At 43.8% G+C, this 18,847-nt stretch overlaps 1 protein-coding gene across 4 annotated transcripts in view; it reads right to left on the bottom strand.

Moving 5' to 3' along the window:
- The window catches only part of IRF7 (interferon regulatory factor 7), a 23,632-nt gene extending 9,750 nt beyond the window's left edge, over nt 1–13,882 (bottom strand). For 2 of the 4 annotated variants that reach the window (XM_044425895.1, XM_044425891.1), the window contains exons 1-8: nt 13,810–13,882; nt 9,782–9,883; nt 6,459–6,621; nt 5,357–5,552; nt 4,253–4,341; nt 2,669–2,720; nt 897–1,022; nt 536–763 (exon numbers count right to left, since the gene is read on the bottom strand). In XM_044425895.1, coding sequence (XP_044281830.1) covers nt 536–763; nt 897–1,022; nt 2,669–2,720; nt 4,253–4,341; nt 5,357–5,552; nt 6,459–6,621; nt 9,782–9,798 — 871 coding nt within the window. In that variant the 5' untranslated portion in view covers nt 9,799–9,883; nt 13,810–13,882. Of the gene's footprint in view, nt 1–535; nt 764–896; nt 1,023–2,668; nt 2,721–4,252; nt 4,342–5,356; nt 5,553–6,458; nt 6,622–9,781; nt 11,348–13,689; nt 13,709–13,809 lie in introns of those variants that run through there. The other 2 variants (XM_044425894.1, XM_044425892.1) reach the window with 2 other exon arrangements.
- Nucleotides 13,883–18,847: the final 4,965 nt, after the last annotated feature.

An 18,847-nucleotide genomic window follows, 5' to 3' on the forward strand; every position in this document is an offset into this window, starting at 1 on the left:
CATGACCATGACATAATGGATTTGCATTCCAGCACATACGGAGGACACCCACTTAGGATGAGGCTGCACTAGTTACTCTGGGTGAGCCGTGAAATATCCTCCTGTAGACACCTCCCTTTTTCTGATTCATTGGCTGCACGCCCAATCCTATGGCGAGCTAAACATCCAATCATTCAGCATTAGAAAACATATTCACACACCTCACATTAGTTAATCACCAGCTTCTCTTTACTGCTCGAATCAGGCTCTGAGGTTTCACTTGCCCATTTGGTATTTTGTCAGTAGCTAATTAAGTCCCATGGTTGTAGATAAAAGATGACCTAGTTTCAATCCAACCCACCATCTTCCTTAAGCATATACTGCTCTATTTTAAGTAAAAAAAATCAAGATAGTTTATTGTATACACTTTTGAGGAATTAAATGGAGACCTTCCTTTTCAACACTTACTACAGTTGAACCTCGCACACCAAAACTCTGCACGCTCCTTTTTGGCATGTCTTGCCACATGCAAAACGTTCAGACACACATTACTCACCCACATGGTTAATTTGATTTGTGACAGGAGAGATCTGCTGAGCAGGTTGCAGTGGCAGAGTGACAGTTGGCTGGGAAGTTGGTATGCTTGCAGCCAGCCACCCGGTGGTTTTCTCATAGCCATTACTTGCTCCTGGTTCATTCACCACTCCATTGCCTAGAGATAGGCAACCATTTTGGTTGACATGAGGGATCGCATAGACACTGCCTTGTTCATATGCAACTGCCCCTGGTGTATTGCACAAGGAGGAAAAACAAAGTCATGCACAGGAAAAGGTAACTCTTGGCCATACTGCCAACCCTTTGGAAAGCAGAGACCAAGGGACTGGCATGGAAAGACATCGTCAAATTGCTAGACCTACCTGGAGGATGAGCAACCGGAGCATTAGCCCATGAGAATGTCTCAGTCAGGTTGGCTTGCTGCAGAACCCACTGGAGTATATCCTCACTGTGTTGGTTAAGGTCTCCTGCTGAACTCCCATCTGACCCTGCGGCACACAAATATGTGCATCAGGACTGACTCTCGAGACCACTGACTCCACTGCAGAGGCCGCCTTTCCTCATTCCAAACAAAAATGTCTGTATGAAATGCAGCAGGCCAGCTGTGCACCAAACTACACACAGATGCTCCACTGCCCTTTACAAACTGCACCAAGTCACAGGGTGTTAGGTACAACAAGCACCAAGGAAAACATTGAAAGCAAACAGGCATGATCAGTGGCGCATTTGGATGAAAGAAATCTACCAAGCTTGGGGGTGGCCTTTGCATGGTGCTACATTAGAAGTGTAGCCCCCTTTTAATATTCTCTTCATTTTTGCCAGTTTTAGAGTCAGTTTCCAAGTATTGACCATGATGAAACTGGGGATGGGATGTGCGTGACAATGTCTGCCCCAGAATGTGTCTTGAATGCAGGAACTCCGCAAGCCCATCCCACAAAACACGCTTACAAGGCCCACATGGAAGCACAGAGATCCACAACATAGCTGGTGATGTTTGGGAATGAAGCCCTAATTTTGAAAGCATTCTTGGCTGAATACATTCTCTGCATCCTGACATTCTCTGCATCCTGATGAGAGTTTGCATCTAACAAGTAGAAGAGAGTTCCTCAGAAGAGCATCAGCTATTCAGTGGTATAGAAATATAAGAGGACTGTTCCAGTATGACTCAAAAGAAAGGATTCAGCAACCTGATTGTAAGTTGAAAGGATGTTGAATGAATTTTATAGGTTTGGTAACACCTGAAGCCGCAACCCTAATGTCTGACAACCTTTGCCTTAGGCAAAAAATTAAGGCCTCTTATTCTAATCTATTGGTCATAACTCATCTTTTCCTGCCTTGCAATCTGGTGTTTCAGAAGAATAGATTATTTTTGCCCCAAGCACCAGTAAGTCCACTGTGAACCTTAGGCACAATACCAATTATCAGCTGGGAGTTCTTGGACTTTCCCCATCTGAACATACATAGGACTGTGCACTAAGTCTTTGACAGCAGAGAAAAATCATCTTTCAAGCACTTGAGTGTTATTTAAACAGATTTCCTTTCTCAAACTAAGCAGCATACATTGAATTAAGAAATTCCCAGAAAGGAAATGCAACCCAACCCAAAAACCAACAACTGGTCAACTAGGTAAGCAGGTGGCAAAAAACAATATTTGTTAACAAAATTCAAACCAAAGTTAACAACTTTATAGAGACAAGCTAGGGCTTGCAATTATTATAAATCCAGTACACAGCCTCCGTCTCAAGTTCAGAGCAGGACTGAAAAGAGGCAGGAGGCGGCAGACAGCCACAGCACTGGGGCCTGACCTGGGCCACCTTCCCAAGTCCCCTTCGGGACTTGAGCGGGCATGTGTGGCAGGCATCAGCTTGCCCCCTGCCCTGGCCAGTGTGGCACGTGTGGCCATTGTGTTTGGCTGGGCCTCCTCCTGGGGAGATACAGCTGAACCTGCCCCCTCCCACAGCAGTGATGGCAGAACTGTTGGCACATTTGGACGCACCACTCCAACCTTCTGCTGCTACAACCAGGAGAAGAGGATTGCTCCTGTAGAAAGATGTCCCAAGCTTCCAGGATGTTCTAATTGGTATTTTTAACAATAAACAAGAGCAATGAGCACTCACAAGTTTTGCCAGCTTACCTTGGACTTGATTTTCTAATGACAAAGCTTTAAAAGCAGTATGAATTTCTTGCTGTGAACAAGACAAATAGAAAGCTTGGTCACACATGGAGGAGATGTCATGCATAAAGTTAGTTAGATGCTGTTTTCAGCATATTTTACAGAGAACAGTTGTAGGTTATCAACCTTTTTCTATGATCAACTTTTGGGGCATGGAATGGTCACAGTGTGTGTTATTTATGGAACAACTCAGTGCACACAGATTTGGGCTCACCATGCATTTTCCCCTTCTCCCCACTGCAGTATGTCCATGTCAAAAAATCATTTTGACAGTCAGACTCTGCACCCTTATAAATGGGATAAGTTCACCCTTTTCCACTATGCAAATCTATAGAATCTGAGGAAAGAGTGAAAGAGGTAAAGGTTCTAAAAAAAAAAAAAAATACAGGATTTCACTACAAAAGGGATGGATCTACTCACCACCCCCTTTCACAAGTAAAGATTCTTCAGCTTTGGCCTCTTTTGACAATTCTCTGACAGCAGTCAATGGAATATGAAACCCCATATGCCTCTTTATGTAGATTTGCCATTTTACCAAGTTAATAGGTATTCTGGCAAGGAAACCTAGAGACACACACACCTGGCCCATCTACTGTCACATGAGTGTACAATACCATTCCCACTTTCCTTGAGTTGCCAAAGAGCTCTGGCCCAGAATGTTATGAGAAAATGAATTTCATGAAGCATTTGCACATGCATGTTCCATGTACCATTTTGATACACTGCACTTCTATTGAAACAGCATAAATGTGCACCTGTTCCTTGAAGCTGTTGGATGACCTCTTTATTTCAATTTTTTAGGTTCAAACATTTGTGTATGTTTAAAAGAACCCCTTCCCCAACCTGGCACCCTTTAGAAGCATTTGGACAGTGACTTCCAGAATTCCTATCCAGCAGGTCCATGGACTGGAAATTCTGGGTGGTTTAAACAATTAATCAGAGGCAGTTCTCATTCATCCAGGAAGCATTGTAATTACTCTAACCCAGCACATTCCAAGCTGGTACTCTTTAGATGCATTGCTGCTCAACTACCATCATACCCAGCAGAATGGCCACACTGGTTGGGAACTGGAGTTGAAGCCAACACATCTGGAGGACATCAAATGGGGTCAACTCACTCTACCTTTTGATCTGCCCTTGGAGTAGCACCTGGCCAGGAAGCTTGTCTGGCCAGCTAGTTGCCAAGTTCTCATGGGCAATCTCTGCCATCGAGATAGCTGCCTTGGTCAGTTCTTCAGGAATGCATCCAAGATAGTGCTTCCAACCTCCCTTTCTAGAGTAAAAGAACTTACTCTTATTTATTAGATTTCTTTAAAAGCTGCCCATTAGCCTCATGCTCTCTTGAGCCACAAGACACCAAATAATCTTTATATTGATATGTCTTTTGAATGTTTACTAATGTGTTTTACTACAAGTCTCTGGACTGGTGTTTGTTAGATCAACTACACCTTTCAAGGTAATATATGAAACATCAACCAATCCCAATGTTCTGGAAGTTTGAACTGTTCTGTAGCTGTTCGCAATCATGCCCTGTGAGCCTTGTACCTGGCCTGAAGGTGTGGGCTGGGACAGAGCAGGAGCAGCCTCACTGTTCGGGCTGATATGCAGATCATCTTCGGGATCACTCAAATTGCCTTCAACAGAAAAGGAAACAAACAGTATGTCTAGGTGAAGATCTAATCAGGAAAGGTGCAGACTCACCTCCTGGTTATGAAAAACTACATTTGGGAGTATCACATCAAAGTCTATCCACGCTAGTTTTAGATGTTTAACATAAGCTGCACTGAGCCTTTTGCTGGCCGGATTCTGCTGACCCCCCCCCCCCCCCCGCCGACCAGCCTCATATTAAAGGATTGCGAGTTTTAGAGATGTAAGGCTTGTTGTTTGTTTTGTGATCTGGTTGCTCGAGTCTCAAAGGCCTGTCGCATTAGAGCAACAATTGGTTTGTCAACAGGCACTTCAGTTTGGCCTTCTTTACACTCTAAGTGGCACCTGGATATCTACAGAAGTGGCCGGTTCATTCTTCATTCTTGGTCAGCTCTAGAGGTAGCATCTGGTCAAGCTGCAGCGCACAATGTGCTGCTTGTGTCACTTCATGACACAGGACCTGAAATGAGTGCAACGCTTAGGAGATGTGGCATGTTCTGTGAACCTGGCCATTGCTTTAACATCCCTCTCACAAGTCCTTCCCACAAAATGAGTGCTAGCTATGCCCTTCAAACTGGGCGTTTGCAACCCACATGAACGAGGCTTTTGTATAGACAGATGTGTGCCCAGAGGGACTTTTAGGAGAAAGGCCCCACCCGCATGCATTTATGCAGAGCCTCTTCCTGCAGATATGAACTACCAGTTGTCCTGGGCAGGACGCAGCTGAAGGTGATTTATTTTGCCTGCCCACAGTGGATGCAAGAGATCCACCACTGCTGCCATTGATCCGTTGCCCTCAATTAACAAAGAATTCTTTGCAGAGTTAGCTTTGGACAATGGGAATGCATGTCAGAGTGTGCAGTTTTTAAAGGCTAGCCTTTTAAAATGCTAGACTTCCTTCTCACTGTTCAACAGGGAAAAACTACACTTTTTTCTGCTCTATTGAAACAGGCCATGAAATAACTCCTACAAACCCAAACCCAGCATCCCCTCTGTCCTTACTTGTATTGGCAGGATAGTTAGCAGGTGCTGCAGTACTGGATTTGGGGGAAATAATTCTGTACACATGATAGTTAGGGTTATTCAACTTGACTTCTTCAAATCTCTTTGTACTCATCATGGCACAACGGAAGTTGAGTTTCCATTTGGCTGGGTTCTGCAAATCTTCATTGTATTTGTTGCTGAACATGGCCCACGCCTTTCCACATGGAATTAAAGGAAAAAAGATGGAAATATGTCAAATGAGTCCTCTGCTTAAAGCCAGACTCTGTAGCACATGACCCCCCCCCACTTCCTGTTCCTCCCCAGCCACCAGGACTAAGCAAGCAACTGGTAGAAGGGCTAGATGAGCCTCGTTTGCATCTGTGTAACTGATTTCCTTTCGCAGAAAGCTGGCATGGGAGCGAGTCTTACTAGGATCATCACACCAGGGAAGGGGGCCTTAGTCCTTTGTTCCCACCATGGTCTCAATAGGAACGCTTCCCCATACCACACCTACTACTCCCAATGGGGAGAAAGTTCTCATTAGCAGGAGCTTACTTCTTACTAAGAATCACAGTGGGTAGGTGGGTTTGTAAGCACGTGGAACTGCAATCCAGACTAGGAGAAAGGTCTAAAGCCTTGACACAGGCCCTCCACACCGACTCTTTGTTACAGAAAGGTCAAGGAGGCTTGAGCAAGTGATGGGACATACAGCAGGTCTAGGTTCACCCTGAGGCACATTTACAATGGCAAAGTTTCCAAGCAGACATGCACAGGGCTGCAGCTGTCAGGGGCCCTCACGCTCCTTCACCAGGCCACCATCCAGACTCTCAGTGTGTGTGGCATTTTCCACTCTGCACAAAAGGGAAGTGCAAAGACTAATTCATCATCCAAAACAACTGCAGAATGCAGGTGCTTAGTTATTAGAAGCGAGGTCCTTGTATGCATACCAAAGAATTTTTAAACAGTTATCCATGTTAGTCTCTTGCAGCATATGATGAAGCTGACTCTAGATCATGAAAGCTTGTGCACTAATAAGCTGGTGAAGGGGCTATAGCTTGCTTATACCAAGGAGTGTGGCAGTTGGCCAGAAATGCCCATCCTTAGTGAAAGAGGCTCATACCTTGAAAATCTTATAATCAGTATCCACAAGGTCCTTCCTTGAATTGTGCTTCCAAGGAATACAAAAAGCTGTACGGCTCTCATCAGTCCAGGATAACCCTTCATAATTTCCACTATTGATCTCCTTGATCAGCCAGTCAAAAAAACCAACCTTCTGATAAGCCCTGAAATAGAGAGAGAAACTGGTAGCCTAAGAATGATTGTAACTTGCAACAGAACGGTTAATACATGTGCGGTTTAGGCCCAGAAACCACTTGTGGCAGACCCCCAGCAGAATAAAGGATCCTGCAGAACAGATGCCAATTTTCCATGGCATTTCTTTTTCAGAGATACTTTGCTCTGGAAGTTTGAAATCAAACTTTTTCTCTGCTGCCAAAAGTCACAAAAACAGAGTTCATGTTATAGCCTCATGGAAATTACAGAAGAGGCGGACCAGGAGTATGAGCAGCTCATCTGAAGGAACAAGTTTAAAAAGAGTCAATGGCAAACTGCAGAGACTGTAGCTGAGCTAGAAGAGTGTTTTGGTTGCATGTGGAATCATGAAAGTACAGGGAGAATTTGGCAAAAGCTTAATGGTAAGTATTTACTTTCATAACCCAAATTTAGAAATTTGCCTGAACACCTCTGGTAAGGGCCTGGAATCCCAATGCAAGTGAGTGAGCAGGCAGATTTCTGTCCATCATTTCCACACTCCCTGTGGAGGAAGACAAACCCTCTTCTCTCTGGCTAGCACAGAAACCAAATGGAGGTGTGACAAGAGCCACTCATTCTTTCTTTGCAGCCTGCTTGGTAAAAGCCTTAAAAAGCCTAGCCTGTTAAGTGGTAGTGGCCTCACATAGATTTGCAAGAATGATTTTTTTTTTTACACATGCGCGCACAGACACAAGATGAACCTTATTAAACATTTGTGAGAATATGCTCACATGACTCCAGTCCTCCGTCAGCTTCACTGGCTTCCCATTGAAGCCCGGGCTCAATTCAAGGTGTTGATTATGACCTATAAAGCCCTAAACGGCTTGGGTCCTGGTTACCTGAAGGAGCGCTTACATCCGTATATGCCCGACCGCCCCTTGAGATCTGCAGGAGAGGCCCTTCTCCGGGAGCCCTCCGTGAGAGAAATTAGGAGAGTAAGTACTCGGAGGAGGGCTTTCTCTGCGGTGGCACCCAACATATGGAATTCACTCCCCAAAGAGGTCCGCCTGGCACCATTGTTACTGGTTTTTCGGCGCCAGGTAAAGACCTTATTTAAACATCATTTTAATTGTTAAAATATATGATCTGGCCAGTGCAACTTCTTCTTCCTTCTCTTTTCTCCTCCTATATTCTTTATTTACTTATTTTATACTGTTAATTTTAATTTTATATCATTATGTTTGTATCTGTGTATTTTTTGTATTTTTGTATTTAGTGGTAATTTATTATGTTCTATTGTATTTCAATGTATTTTATTGTGTTGTAAGCTGCCCCGAGGCTTCGGCAAGGGGCGGCATAGAAATGTTTAATAATAATAATAATAAACGAACTCTTACTAACACACACTTGCATACACTTTCCAGCTAGCAAAGTGCCTCCATTCTGGAATTCTGCAAAGGCAGAAGCCCAGTTGCCACCAGGGGGATGAGGGATGGAGACGGGTGGCGTGGAAGGGAGGCACTGGTTGAGAGCGGAACTGCAGCCAGAGAAGAACTGCAGCATGAGGATGGGTCTCACTTTGTAACGTAGCCTGGTGGCTGTGGTTGCAACCACAAAGCAAACGGCTAGAGACTGCTGCTAGTTTGTGTTTTACACCGTGATGGCATTGGGTTTTCCTTTGAATACTGCACCTCTTTGGTCCCAAGAGAAGTTTCTTCAGCTGTTTGATGAATATAAAAATAACAACAGGAATGAGTAAGGGAAGCCACAGAGATGAAAGTGATTTCTACATGCTATTATGGCAGAAAGGGAACCTCTTCTATATCAACATACGGTGGACACATGCCTTGCGGGGGCCTTCATACTTTGGGATGCAGGGCTCCTCTGAAAGGTTGCATCCAGGCAAGGATCACTTCCTCACTTGTCCAAAACAACACACACGTTTCAGGCACAAACAACACGTTACGGAACACAGGCACTTTTAAGCAATCATTGATCCTTCTTTCAAAGGAGCAGATATGTGAGGCCTCAGAGAAGGAGTTACTAACGTGGATCAGTGGGCTAGTATTTGCCAATGCTTGTACACCATAACTTGCAAATCTAGCAATTCCGTGGTAAATTGCCACTTGCCCCAGCGGCCCTAGGGAATTCTGCTTATGTTGCAGGAACAGCAGTAAATGCTAATACCGTTAATGCCAATATTGGCATGTAGTTTAATAGTACCACCATCTGGATCAGGAAAAGCTTATGAGGCAAGAGGGTTTAACCTTTTCTGCCCCACACTGTTCCTCTGTTGGAGAGCAGTTCCCCCTACATTTTGCTATGTGCCATCAGAAGTGTTATTTGCTGGAAGCAGTGTTTTCAGGGGTACACAGAGTCCGGGCCCAGTGCTCATCAGGGAAACAGGACGGGGAAGAAAAGTCTCCCACTCCCCACCCTGAAATCAAGATTGGGAGGCCATGGCTTCTTTGTGAAAATGACATCCATGCATAAGCCCACATTGCAAAGCGGATACTTTGCTCTTATGGGTATTTTGACCCTCAGATGACTCTAAATTTGAACATGGTGACATATTAACTTGGCCAGAAGGGCAAAAAATAGATATGGTGGATCTACATTCTTCTGATTTTTACCTGTTGGTAACCACACTGCATGTATATGAGCAAGTAATTTTGCAGCATGTGCACTAGCTACTTCTTTAAAAACTGCAAGGTGACGTGCCCTTAGATAGGCTATACATGTCAAGCAGAACTGCTTGGCTTTGGCAAACCCACTATGCACTAGAGATGGAAAAGAAATTTGGTCAGGCCACAGTTTAATGCTAAATGTAATGCAAACCAGCACATGACCCACAATGAAGTTATCCAGCAACTTTCCTGAATTTTGCAATGCATTCACAAATCAAAATGTATATATGAGGCAAAAATATGAATTATGAGAAGTTTGTTCAAAATAGGTATGTTAGGAAAAACATCATGGAAGTGTATAAGTTCGTGATTTTTTAAAGAAGTCTACATAAAGCGAGGTGGGGACTGGATGGAACAACCTTAAATGAAGGAGAAATAAGAAAGCAGAATTGTTCTTGATAGATTCATTCATCTGCCCGTACTGTACACATTCTGACTGCTTAGAGATGTGCATATATGCTCGGTTCCTGCCTGCCACACACCTGTCTGTTACAGAAGCACTCACCAGCCATTCTCAGCCATTCTCCAGCGTCTTTTGTATTGAGCTTTTGCCTTTGTACTGCTTATTGTGGATTAATGGAAGATCAGGAAGATCCTGAAGAAGAATCTGTACATTCAACAAATCAGAAAAGATAAGCCATATCAGCAGGCATTACAAACATAGTAGCATTACCAGGCACCAGATATGTTCAATAGCTTGTGTACGTATAGGCCTAAAACAGCTTGTCTGGGGATTCAGCCAAAATAGCACCGTCTTGTCTGGGGATTCAAGTTCAGTACCAAACACGCCCATGTCTGAAGTAACCCCACATATTCCTGGAACTGCTCATCACAACCCCTTGGCTCTCCTTCAGTTCACTGCCTGTCCTCTGCCCTACCAGCCACCAGCAATTTGGGCAATTGGAAAAAAACCCTTTTTTCTTTTAAAAATGACATTTTAATCCTTTAAGTCTGGCTCCCTTTAACAAAAAACAAAACTTTTAGGATCCTGATCAGTATAAATTGAAAATTCTTCTGTTCTGTATGGCAGAAACCTATTATATTCCTACTCACTGTTGTGTAGGCCCAAAAGAACGATTAAGATTCAACAACTCTCTCTACCATCACACCCATGGTTTCTCCCATCCATGCCATCACTCCAAACTTGTCCAATGGCAAACAGTACAGGGATAGGCAGAAGGTGAATCGGGCTCTACAATGTTTGAGTCTTAAGCCTTTCACAGCAACAGTTCAAGATCTTCCCTTCCTTACATCAGGATGTTAAAAAGGAAAGCTCTGGGAAAAGCCAGAAGGGGGGGGGGTGTAAGCTAGGTTCTGATTCTGGCCTAAATTCCTGGACTGAGCATATGCTCAAAGGCATGCCCCTTGATCTTTGATATGTTAACCCTACTTTATTGCTAGAGGAATTTATTTATAATGTCCATGCTTGCAGAATGTTACCTCAAATACTCTTAGATCTTACCAATAGAAATCAAACCTCAGGATACCAGAGGAGAGAAAGATGGAACACTTTATGAATGACCCCAGTTCACACCTAGGAATACCAGGCCATGCTACTTCCAACACAAGTTGAGCCTGCCACTGCCACCACAATGGCTTCATGTGTTTTCTTCTTGTCTGTGCGATTTAAAACTCTTTGAGACAGGATTCGAGTAGGTACAAGCGGTTTATTCCAAAAAGCATTTGCAAAGGCTGGCTCAATGCCTCAGTAGTCTGAGAAACAAAGAGCAATCTTTTACTGTTTACAAGAGATTTTATACATTCCTTTCCCCGATGCTCAACACTATCCCCGCTTCACCATTGGCTGGTTACTAAGAAGTCACACTCTTCCCCATCCGCCTATACCATACTGTTCCTTAATATGTCCCCCCCTCCCGCTCATACATCCCATGTTCATGCTAATGAGCCTATTACCTATGAGAGGTGTGTCATTTACTATTCATAAGCCTATTGAGCATGCACAGTACCTTCCAAGAGGTCAACAGGCCGAAGTGGCCTTGAAAATTCTTACTTGAAGCCAAAATGTTTCTTAAATCTTGTGGGGAGGATGAGATAATGAGAACAGGCCTTTCTCCAGGCTCGTTATCGCCAGTTGTGAAGTAATCCATTGTCTGCTCTCCTCCACTGAAGGTGACAGTTTTACCACTGTCCCCCAATTTTACCCCTTCTGGTATTTTTCGGGACTTTTGATGTAAGAAACATTATTACTCTTAGAACAACCATTTACATGTTTTGATTTTCAGGCTTTTTTTGCCTTAAGAGACTTCAGTGATCCTGTCCTAGCCCTGTTTTTCACCCTTAACACTTAGTAACAGTAACGTTTCATTTCTCACACTGCCCAACCTCCTTCCCAGGACTTTGCCCGACTGCAGATGAATGGGCAAGAAAAGCAGAGCAGGAAATGCAGTAGCTGCATCTGCACGTGGTACCTGTGCCTTTAGAAGACACGGAGGCGTCATCTGAGAAAGCACCAGGCAGTGCTCTCTGCCAGTTGGCGAGATGAACCAAGCAGCCTTACAGCAGGCAACCCAATTCAAAGCAGAGCCGCATGAGCTACCTGAATGGCTACAAAAAAGATGTCCTCATATGAACTTTGGTTGTTGGGTAATACACTACAAGAGTAATGCATAATACCACTTCTTTGCCTAGTTCCCCAAGGATGGTTCCTTGCAAGCTCACCAAGTCCTGTGTCTTTAAGGTGTTTTCTTTGCAGCATCTAGTCTGGTCTGGATGCTGCAAAGGACAATCCTGAGTAATATGAAGACACTGAGAGCCAATGTGGTGTAGCGCTTAGTGCTAGACTGGGGATCTGGTTCTAGTCCCTGCTCAGCCATTGACTGAAAGTCTGTAACTGAGTGACCTTGGGCCAGTTACAGACTGTCAGCCCAACCTACCTTGCAGGGTTGTTGTGAGGATAAAACTGAAAGAATTGCATAATCATGATATAAATCTAATAAATACCAGCTAGTGAATGAGCTTCAACTGCAATGAACTTTTACTTGAAACAGAAGCAATTGCAAGGCTAATTGTATAGGACAGAAGACAGAAATTTCAGCAATTCAAGAAATAGCAAAAACCGGGTATCTATGCAAACACCCAGAATATTGTCCTGTGTGCAGCATCAATTAAAACTGACTGAAATCTCAGATGGGCTGTTTATGGATTAGTCTGAATCAGAGTTACTTATGCTTGGGATGTGAGCCATTGAAACTGAAGGAATTGAGGTAATTAGGGCTAACTTGAGTCCCACTGATTTAAACAGGTCTAATCAAAGTGTGACAATGCCTGCATTCTGTATTTAGCAACTGTTCATTGGTAAGCATGAGGTAAGCCATCCCAAGACAGTTGTAGGGGACGAGATTGATTTATTTAAAAGCTTTTCTATCTAGAGTTTAGATTTGCCTTTTTTGCATCAGAATTACCAGGTATTCTGTCTATCGAATCATCATGCATTTGGCTACTGAAAAGAACTATGAAGATCTACTGCTTTGCCAATTGGATTACATCACCCCTTGAATGTAACAGCACTTCAACACAGTAGTGCTTTCTTTCTTTATTTGACACAGCAATTCAGCGACTAGCCCTAAAAGACTCATCTATTAAAGTACAATCCCTGTTTAAAATATGCAGAAACCTCGCCAACTCACCTTCATGGAGAACCTTGGTCTGACGTTCTTTTCCCTAAGCATTAAACTACTGCTTCGACACGTATAAAACGCTTACACGTGTTCATGCGGATTAATAGCTTCCCCCCCCCCCGCGATCTCCTGCGCACCAAGGCGAAAACTGGAATAGGTGAATTCGCACGTGTGCACTTCGCGATACCGATTATACGATGCCCGTACTCATGAGGCCCCCTATTCCTTGCACATTGTGGGAATCGGGAGGAGAGACGCGTACTGCTTAAAACCGTATGTATAAACCATCTTGAGATTTTATTACACTCAAACGGTTTATAAGACATTTTAAATAAATATATTATAAAAAAAAATAAAGAGCTAGATAGCCAAACACATCTGCCCTTCCCATGTATACAATGAGCATCTGGCGTTTACATCTATTGGTCAGGTACACCGAAAGGGTGCACCATACCCCCCGCGGTGTCCCAGGCAACACGGCGGGACTTCCTAGGCAAGCCGCACGACATTCAGAAAACACAAAACTTTTGAGTCAATTAATGATATTTCTATATCTCCGAACAGCCGAAGCTCTCAAGCAACTACAAAGATCACAACATAGATATTTTAAAAATTCAAACCCACGAACAGGCGACACAGAGCGACATATCTAGAACATTTTTAGACAATCTGTAAAGAATTTCAAGAGCTAGGCGTGGTATGTACGCGATCAGCACAGCACATCAGAAGCAGATACACGTGCACACCGGCAACAAACAGGGAAGTCATTTGATACCAAAAAAAAGTCGCTATCAAATGCACCAGGAGACACAAACGATTCTCCGCCCCTCGGAGTTACTTCCGTTCAATAACCCTTTCTTTCGTCTCCTGTTAGTTCAAAACACTGAATACCAACCTTTTAAAGTACCGGATGATTTGCTATGGTACCCCAGGAGGGGAGTGAAAGAAACGTCAACGGAGACATGCCGCCTGCACTTTCTTATATCAACCGTCGGCGCACCTCATTGGTTAAGTCTGGCTCAAAGCCACTCCTGCCAGCCAATCAGAGACAACCACCTCTGGCAAGGGCGCGCGCCCGGGATTGTTTCCGCCTCTGTTCAGAAATCGCTAAGCTCGCGGAAGCGAATGAGTGGGCGCGCGCGCTGATGCAAGCGGCGTTTGTGCAGTAGCCAGTTGCAAGTGGTGTTCCGTTCTTGTAAATCACGTGACTACCCGGAAAATTTAGGTTTCATTTTCATCTCCTCTTCCTCGTTTAACTCTTGTCTCTGCCCAAAGACAAGTTTTCACTCGCCAGCTGGCGTTCCCTTGGAAAGTGGCCAGGCTTTTCGGGAACTGAGAACCTAGCTAGGATGCATTTTACAGTACTAGGGTAAAAAGACAGGGACAGAAGGCATGGTGTTTAAAAGTAAGCCCCATGGAGTTCGGTGGAACTTACTCTTTCTTCGGTAAGTGAATAGGATTGCAACCTCAATTCATTAGAACCTTTTATGCATAAGATGCATAACTTGGTGGTGCAAGGTTGAAATCTTAATGCAGGAATACTTGGGATCGAATGGGATTTGATTCTGAGTAAATATAGGATGTATGGCCTGATACTATAATTGCTCAGAAAAAAGTGCTATTGTAATCAGTGGAGTTTACTCCCTGCAAAGTGTGTATGATTACCTAGGTTTCCTCCGAGAAGCAGGCTTAACTTCATCATAAGAGCGTGACAACTCCCCCTCCCCCCAAGAGGTACGCTGGCAATGTACAATCAAAAGAACATTTATATTCTGTAAATACATGCAGCATGTAGTTAGCCACTGAATGAACTACAAAGATGGAGTCTGTACAAGACACTTTTGCAGCCTATTATATACACAGTTTGGGGAGCGGTACGTAGTTTGGTAGAGACACAGCAGGGTAAAAAATAGGATTAAACGTGCTGAAGACACCTTACAAGACACATGAGCAAGACTTGCAACATGGATTCCTGCAGAGGTCAGGAATCCCACCTAAAGCCTAAACTGTTCTTACAGTGTAGGGTTTTAGCAGCCATAAGAGCTTTTGTTCATTTTGTCCTGATAAGGGAAGCACAGAGAACTTGACTTTTATTGATGTTTACTTGGAAGCAAGACCCTATTGAATGCAGTGGGGCATGTTCCTAAAAATGTGTGCATAGAACTTCAAGTGACTATTGTCACACCGATCTGCAATTCAGAGGCTCGGAAATCAGTTTCTTGTCAGGGCAAATAGGTTTATTTACAATTGAATGCATGGATCCATGGGTGCCTAAGAAGGAACACCCCATGTTATTTTCCTTAGAGTTATATAGAATACACAAACGGGGGAGTGAATACAATACACAGGAAGGTGATTGGATACTTTGATATGGATAGGAAAGTGATTGGATACAGGTCACAGCACCATAAAGAAAAGTTACATTTCACTCTAATTAGATGCCTTTGACAGGCCTTCTAAACTAAAGTTACCTTGAACAGGCTGGCCAAGTCAAGTCAACAAAAAGGTTACATGTGTGAACTTACAGAGTTAGGGAGGCACTTTAGCAAGCCTATAAAACACAGAGATTACACTTTGACAGTTACCCACTAATCGAGTGGGGTCATCTGGTCTTCACCACCAGACACCAAGGCATCTTCTGATGTGTTTATGGCAAGGCAGTGTGGTGGGATGGTAAGAATTGTTTCTCTGAGTACACTACAGTGTTTTACTCATTCTTCTGTAAATCCCACTGAATACAGTGTAAGCTAAATATGAATAAATTACGCACGCAGAGTGAAACTACTAAAGTGATTTGATAAGGCAGCCAGCTTTTTTCCTGGACCTACTCCTATTCTCTCAAAACCATACATTGACCTAGTGAAGCTTTCCTCAGTATTTTACTTTTTCCAAGCTGGAAAAGTTCCATCCCCTACATTTCTGCAGAGTAGGGTAAAACTACATATGAGAGTAGCAGCCCCATAGCTTTAAAAGTAGAGGCTTTCCCTCAAACCAGGGCTAACCATAGAACAGGCTTCCCCAATTTGCCATCCTTCAGACCTGTGTCACTTCATTTTTAAGTTTTTAAATTTAAATTCTAAACAAATGCAAACATCACTCAATAAAAAAGCACACGATACACAAAATCAAGTAAAAAAAAAAAAAACAGAAAGATAGAAACAGTAAGTCAGAAGGGGTCTCCCGGACCATCTAGTCTGACCCCTGGCTCCAGCTGGCCCTCCTCATGGCATGCTCAGGACAAATCACCCTTAGTGCACCCCTCCACTGGGACCATGACTGCTCCCCCCCCCCTTTTTCTGCACTTTCTGAGATACCCTCTTCCAATTAAAATTGCAATACATCCTTTGAGGATCTATTTTTGTTTGTTTAGTTGCAAAGTCGTGTCTGACCCATCACTACCCCATGGACAACATTCCTCCAGGTTCTACTGTCCTCCACCATCCCCTGAAGTCCACCCAAGTCCCCAGTGACACCATCTAGCCACCTCAACCTCGGCCGTCCCCTTCTCCTTTTGCCCTCAATTGTTCCCAGCATTAGGCTCTTCTCCAGGGAGTCCTTCCTTCTCATTAGGTGGCCAAAGTATTTGAGTTTCATCTTCAGGATCTGGCCTTCTACAGAGCAGTCAGGGCTGATCTCTTCTAGGACTGACCGGTTTGATCACTTTGCTGTCCAAGGGCCTCGCAGGAGTCTCCGCCAGCACCACAATTCAAAGGCCTCAATTCTTCGGCGCTCAGCTTTCCTTATGGTCCAGCTTTCACAGCCATACATTGCAACTGGGAAAACCATAGCCTTGACTGTACGCACTTTTGTCGGCAGGGTGATGTCTCTGCTTTTTAGTATGCTGTCTAGATTTGCCATAGCTTTCCTCCCAAGGAGCGTCTTTTAATTTCTTGGCTGCAGTGCCCCTCTGCAGTGATCTTGGAGCCCAGGAAAATAAAATCTGTCACTACCTCCATGGGAATTGTAGGATGCATACTCTAGCACACAGCTATCTTTACTGGGGATGATGGGAGTTGGGCTCCAAGACAACTAGAAGGCTAAGCTATAGCCAGAACTCTAGTGTCCAAGATGAAGCGAACTTTTCTTTCCCATTGCATGTGGGAGGATGGCGGGATAGCTAATATTTACTCAGAAGTAGGTCTCACTGATTTCAGGGTGGTTTACTCAGAGGCAAGCATGTGTAAGAGTTCAACCTTAATGGCTCATGATTAATATTGGTCCTCTCCTTTTCTGTCCCTCCCACTTGCACACACAGACATGCATACAGAGCCAGAGCAAAACTGGTACTTTGGGGTTTTCTTTTAATTCATGCAGGGGGAAAGTTATTGTCCAGCATATATTGCTGTGGCAGATCAGTCCGTTAAAATCAAATTTGTCACTAAATCTATGTAAATCCACTTCTTGAATGTTTGTTCTTTTTCATTTGCTTGGAACAGTCAGGCAATTCTTTGTATTTGAACTTTGCCAAGCCTGTAATCAGCATCTACCATATACTACTTCTTGGGAATAAAGAAGTCTAGGACTTCCTGTGTATTTTTTGATAAGGCAATTAGTACACATTCTTGAGAAGCCTCAGGATGCAGTAAATCACACCTCTCCGTGATAACCCATGAAGCAGTCTGTGCTGGTTGCATTTCACATTTGTTCTGACACAAGGAGGGGCTATGTCTGCTGTAAATTAACTCCAGAGATAAGATAACTGTTGTTAATTGGAGCATCTGTGATAGTTGTAGTTTGCGTTCCATAAAAATTGCACTGATTTCTACTTCTAACTTGTATTAAGCCCCTTGGTGTTTGGGCAGTATAACAATGAAATAAATAAATACTTCTCTCTGTATGACCAAACAATACAGGATAAGCAGGGGTCATTTTGTTTTGGGGCTGAGATACTTGTTGCTGTTAGAGGTTAGGCCGACAGCTTCGACTGTCTCTCCTGCTACTGCTGATGCAGTGCTTTGGTAAACCCGCTTGCATGGATCAAACAACGCGCAGAATAAAGTTCTTTTCCCCTTTCCACATTCCAGGTGTATATCACAGGTAGTCAGTTTACGGGGTTACAGCACAGGTAGATGTGCATACCTGCAACTCTGGCTTGTTTCTGGGAGAAACAAACCAGAATTAACCCATGGTTTGTTGTTTGGTCACAAATCTGGGCTGCTTGTTTTGTAATCTGGATGCAAAGTGGCAGAAGGACCACTTAGTCACTCCTGCTCAGCCCCAACAATTCATGCGCCGAACAACTCATGTGCAGGCAAAGTCATAGGGCATTATGGCCGAGAGTGATGAACCATTGAGAAAAGCATACCTTGTTTCTCTTGCTAATATCTATTGTTATTATTTATTTATTTTTTATTTATATCCTACCTTTTTCCTACAAAGGGCTCAAGGCAACTTACATCATTCTCCTCCTCCATCTTATCCCCACAACAACAACCCTGTGAGGTAGGTTGGGCTGAGAGCCTGTGACTGGCCCAAAGTCACCCAGTTGGCTCCATGGCTGAGTGGGGACTTGAACCCAGATCGCCTGAGTCCCAGTCCCATGCTCTTAACCACTACGCCACACTGGCTGTCTATGCATGCACTCTATTTCTAAACTGTACTGATGCTTCCTTTTCCAGCCACATTTTTGCTTTCTATCTCATGTTGACTCATGTCTGACTCATGGCTTCCCCTCTGTTTGATTTCTAAAAAGCTATCTGTTGAATGAAGGGTGCTATTTTTGTTATGACCGGAAATGTGTGTTCCACCACCATGAGCTCTGAAGGGAATGTGCAGATTCTACAGCAAGGCTATGCATGTTTCCAGATGCCAGTGTTCGGCTAGTGGCTCATTTCCTCCTTCTACGTGCATTCCTAAGGCAAGAAGTCGTTACTGAAACAACATACTGTGGGCATGACCAAATTTACAGTAGTAGTATTGAGAGGAAGTCACAA

The sequence above is a fragment of the Varanus komodoensis genome, unplaced genomic scaffold, assembly GCF_004798865.1.
Source record: "Varanus komodoensis strain SLA01 unplaced genomic scaffold, ASM479886v1 scaffold16, whole genome shotgun sequence".
Taxonomy (NCBI): Eukaryota; Metazoa; Chordata; class Lepidosauria; order Squamata; family Varanidae; genus Varanus; species Varanus komodoensis.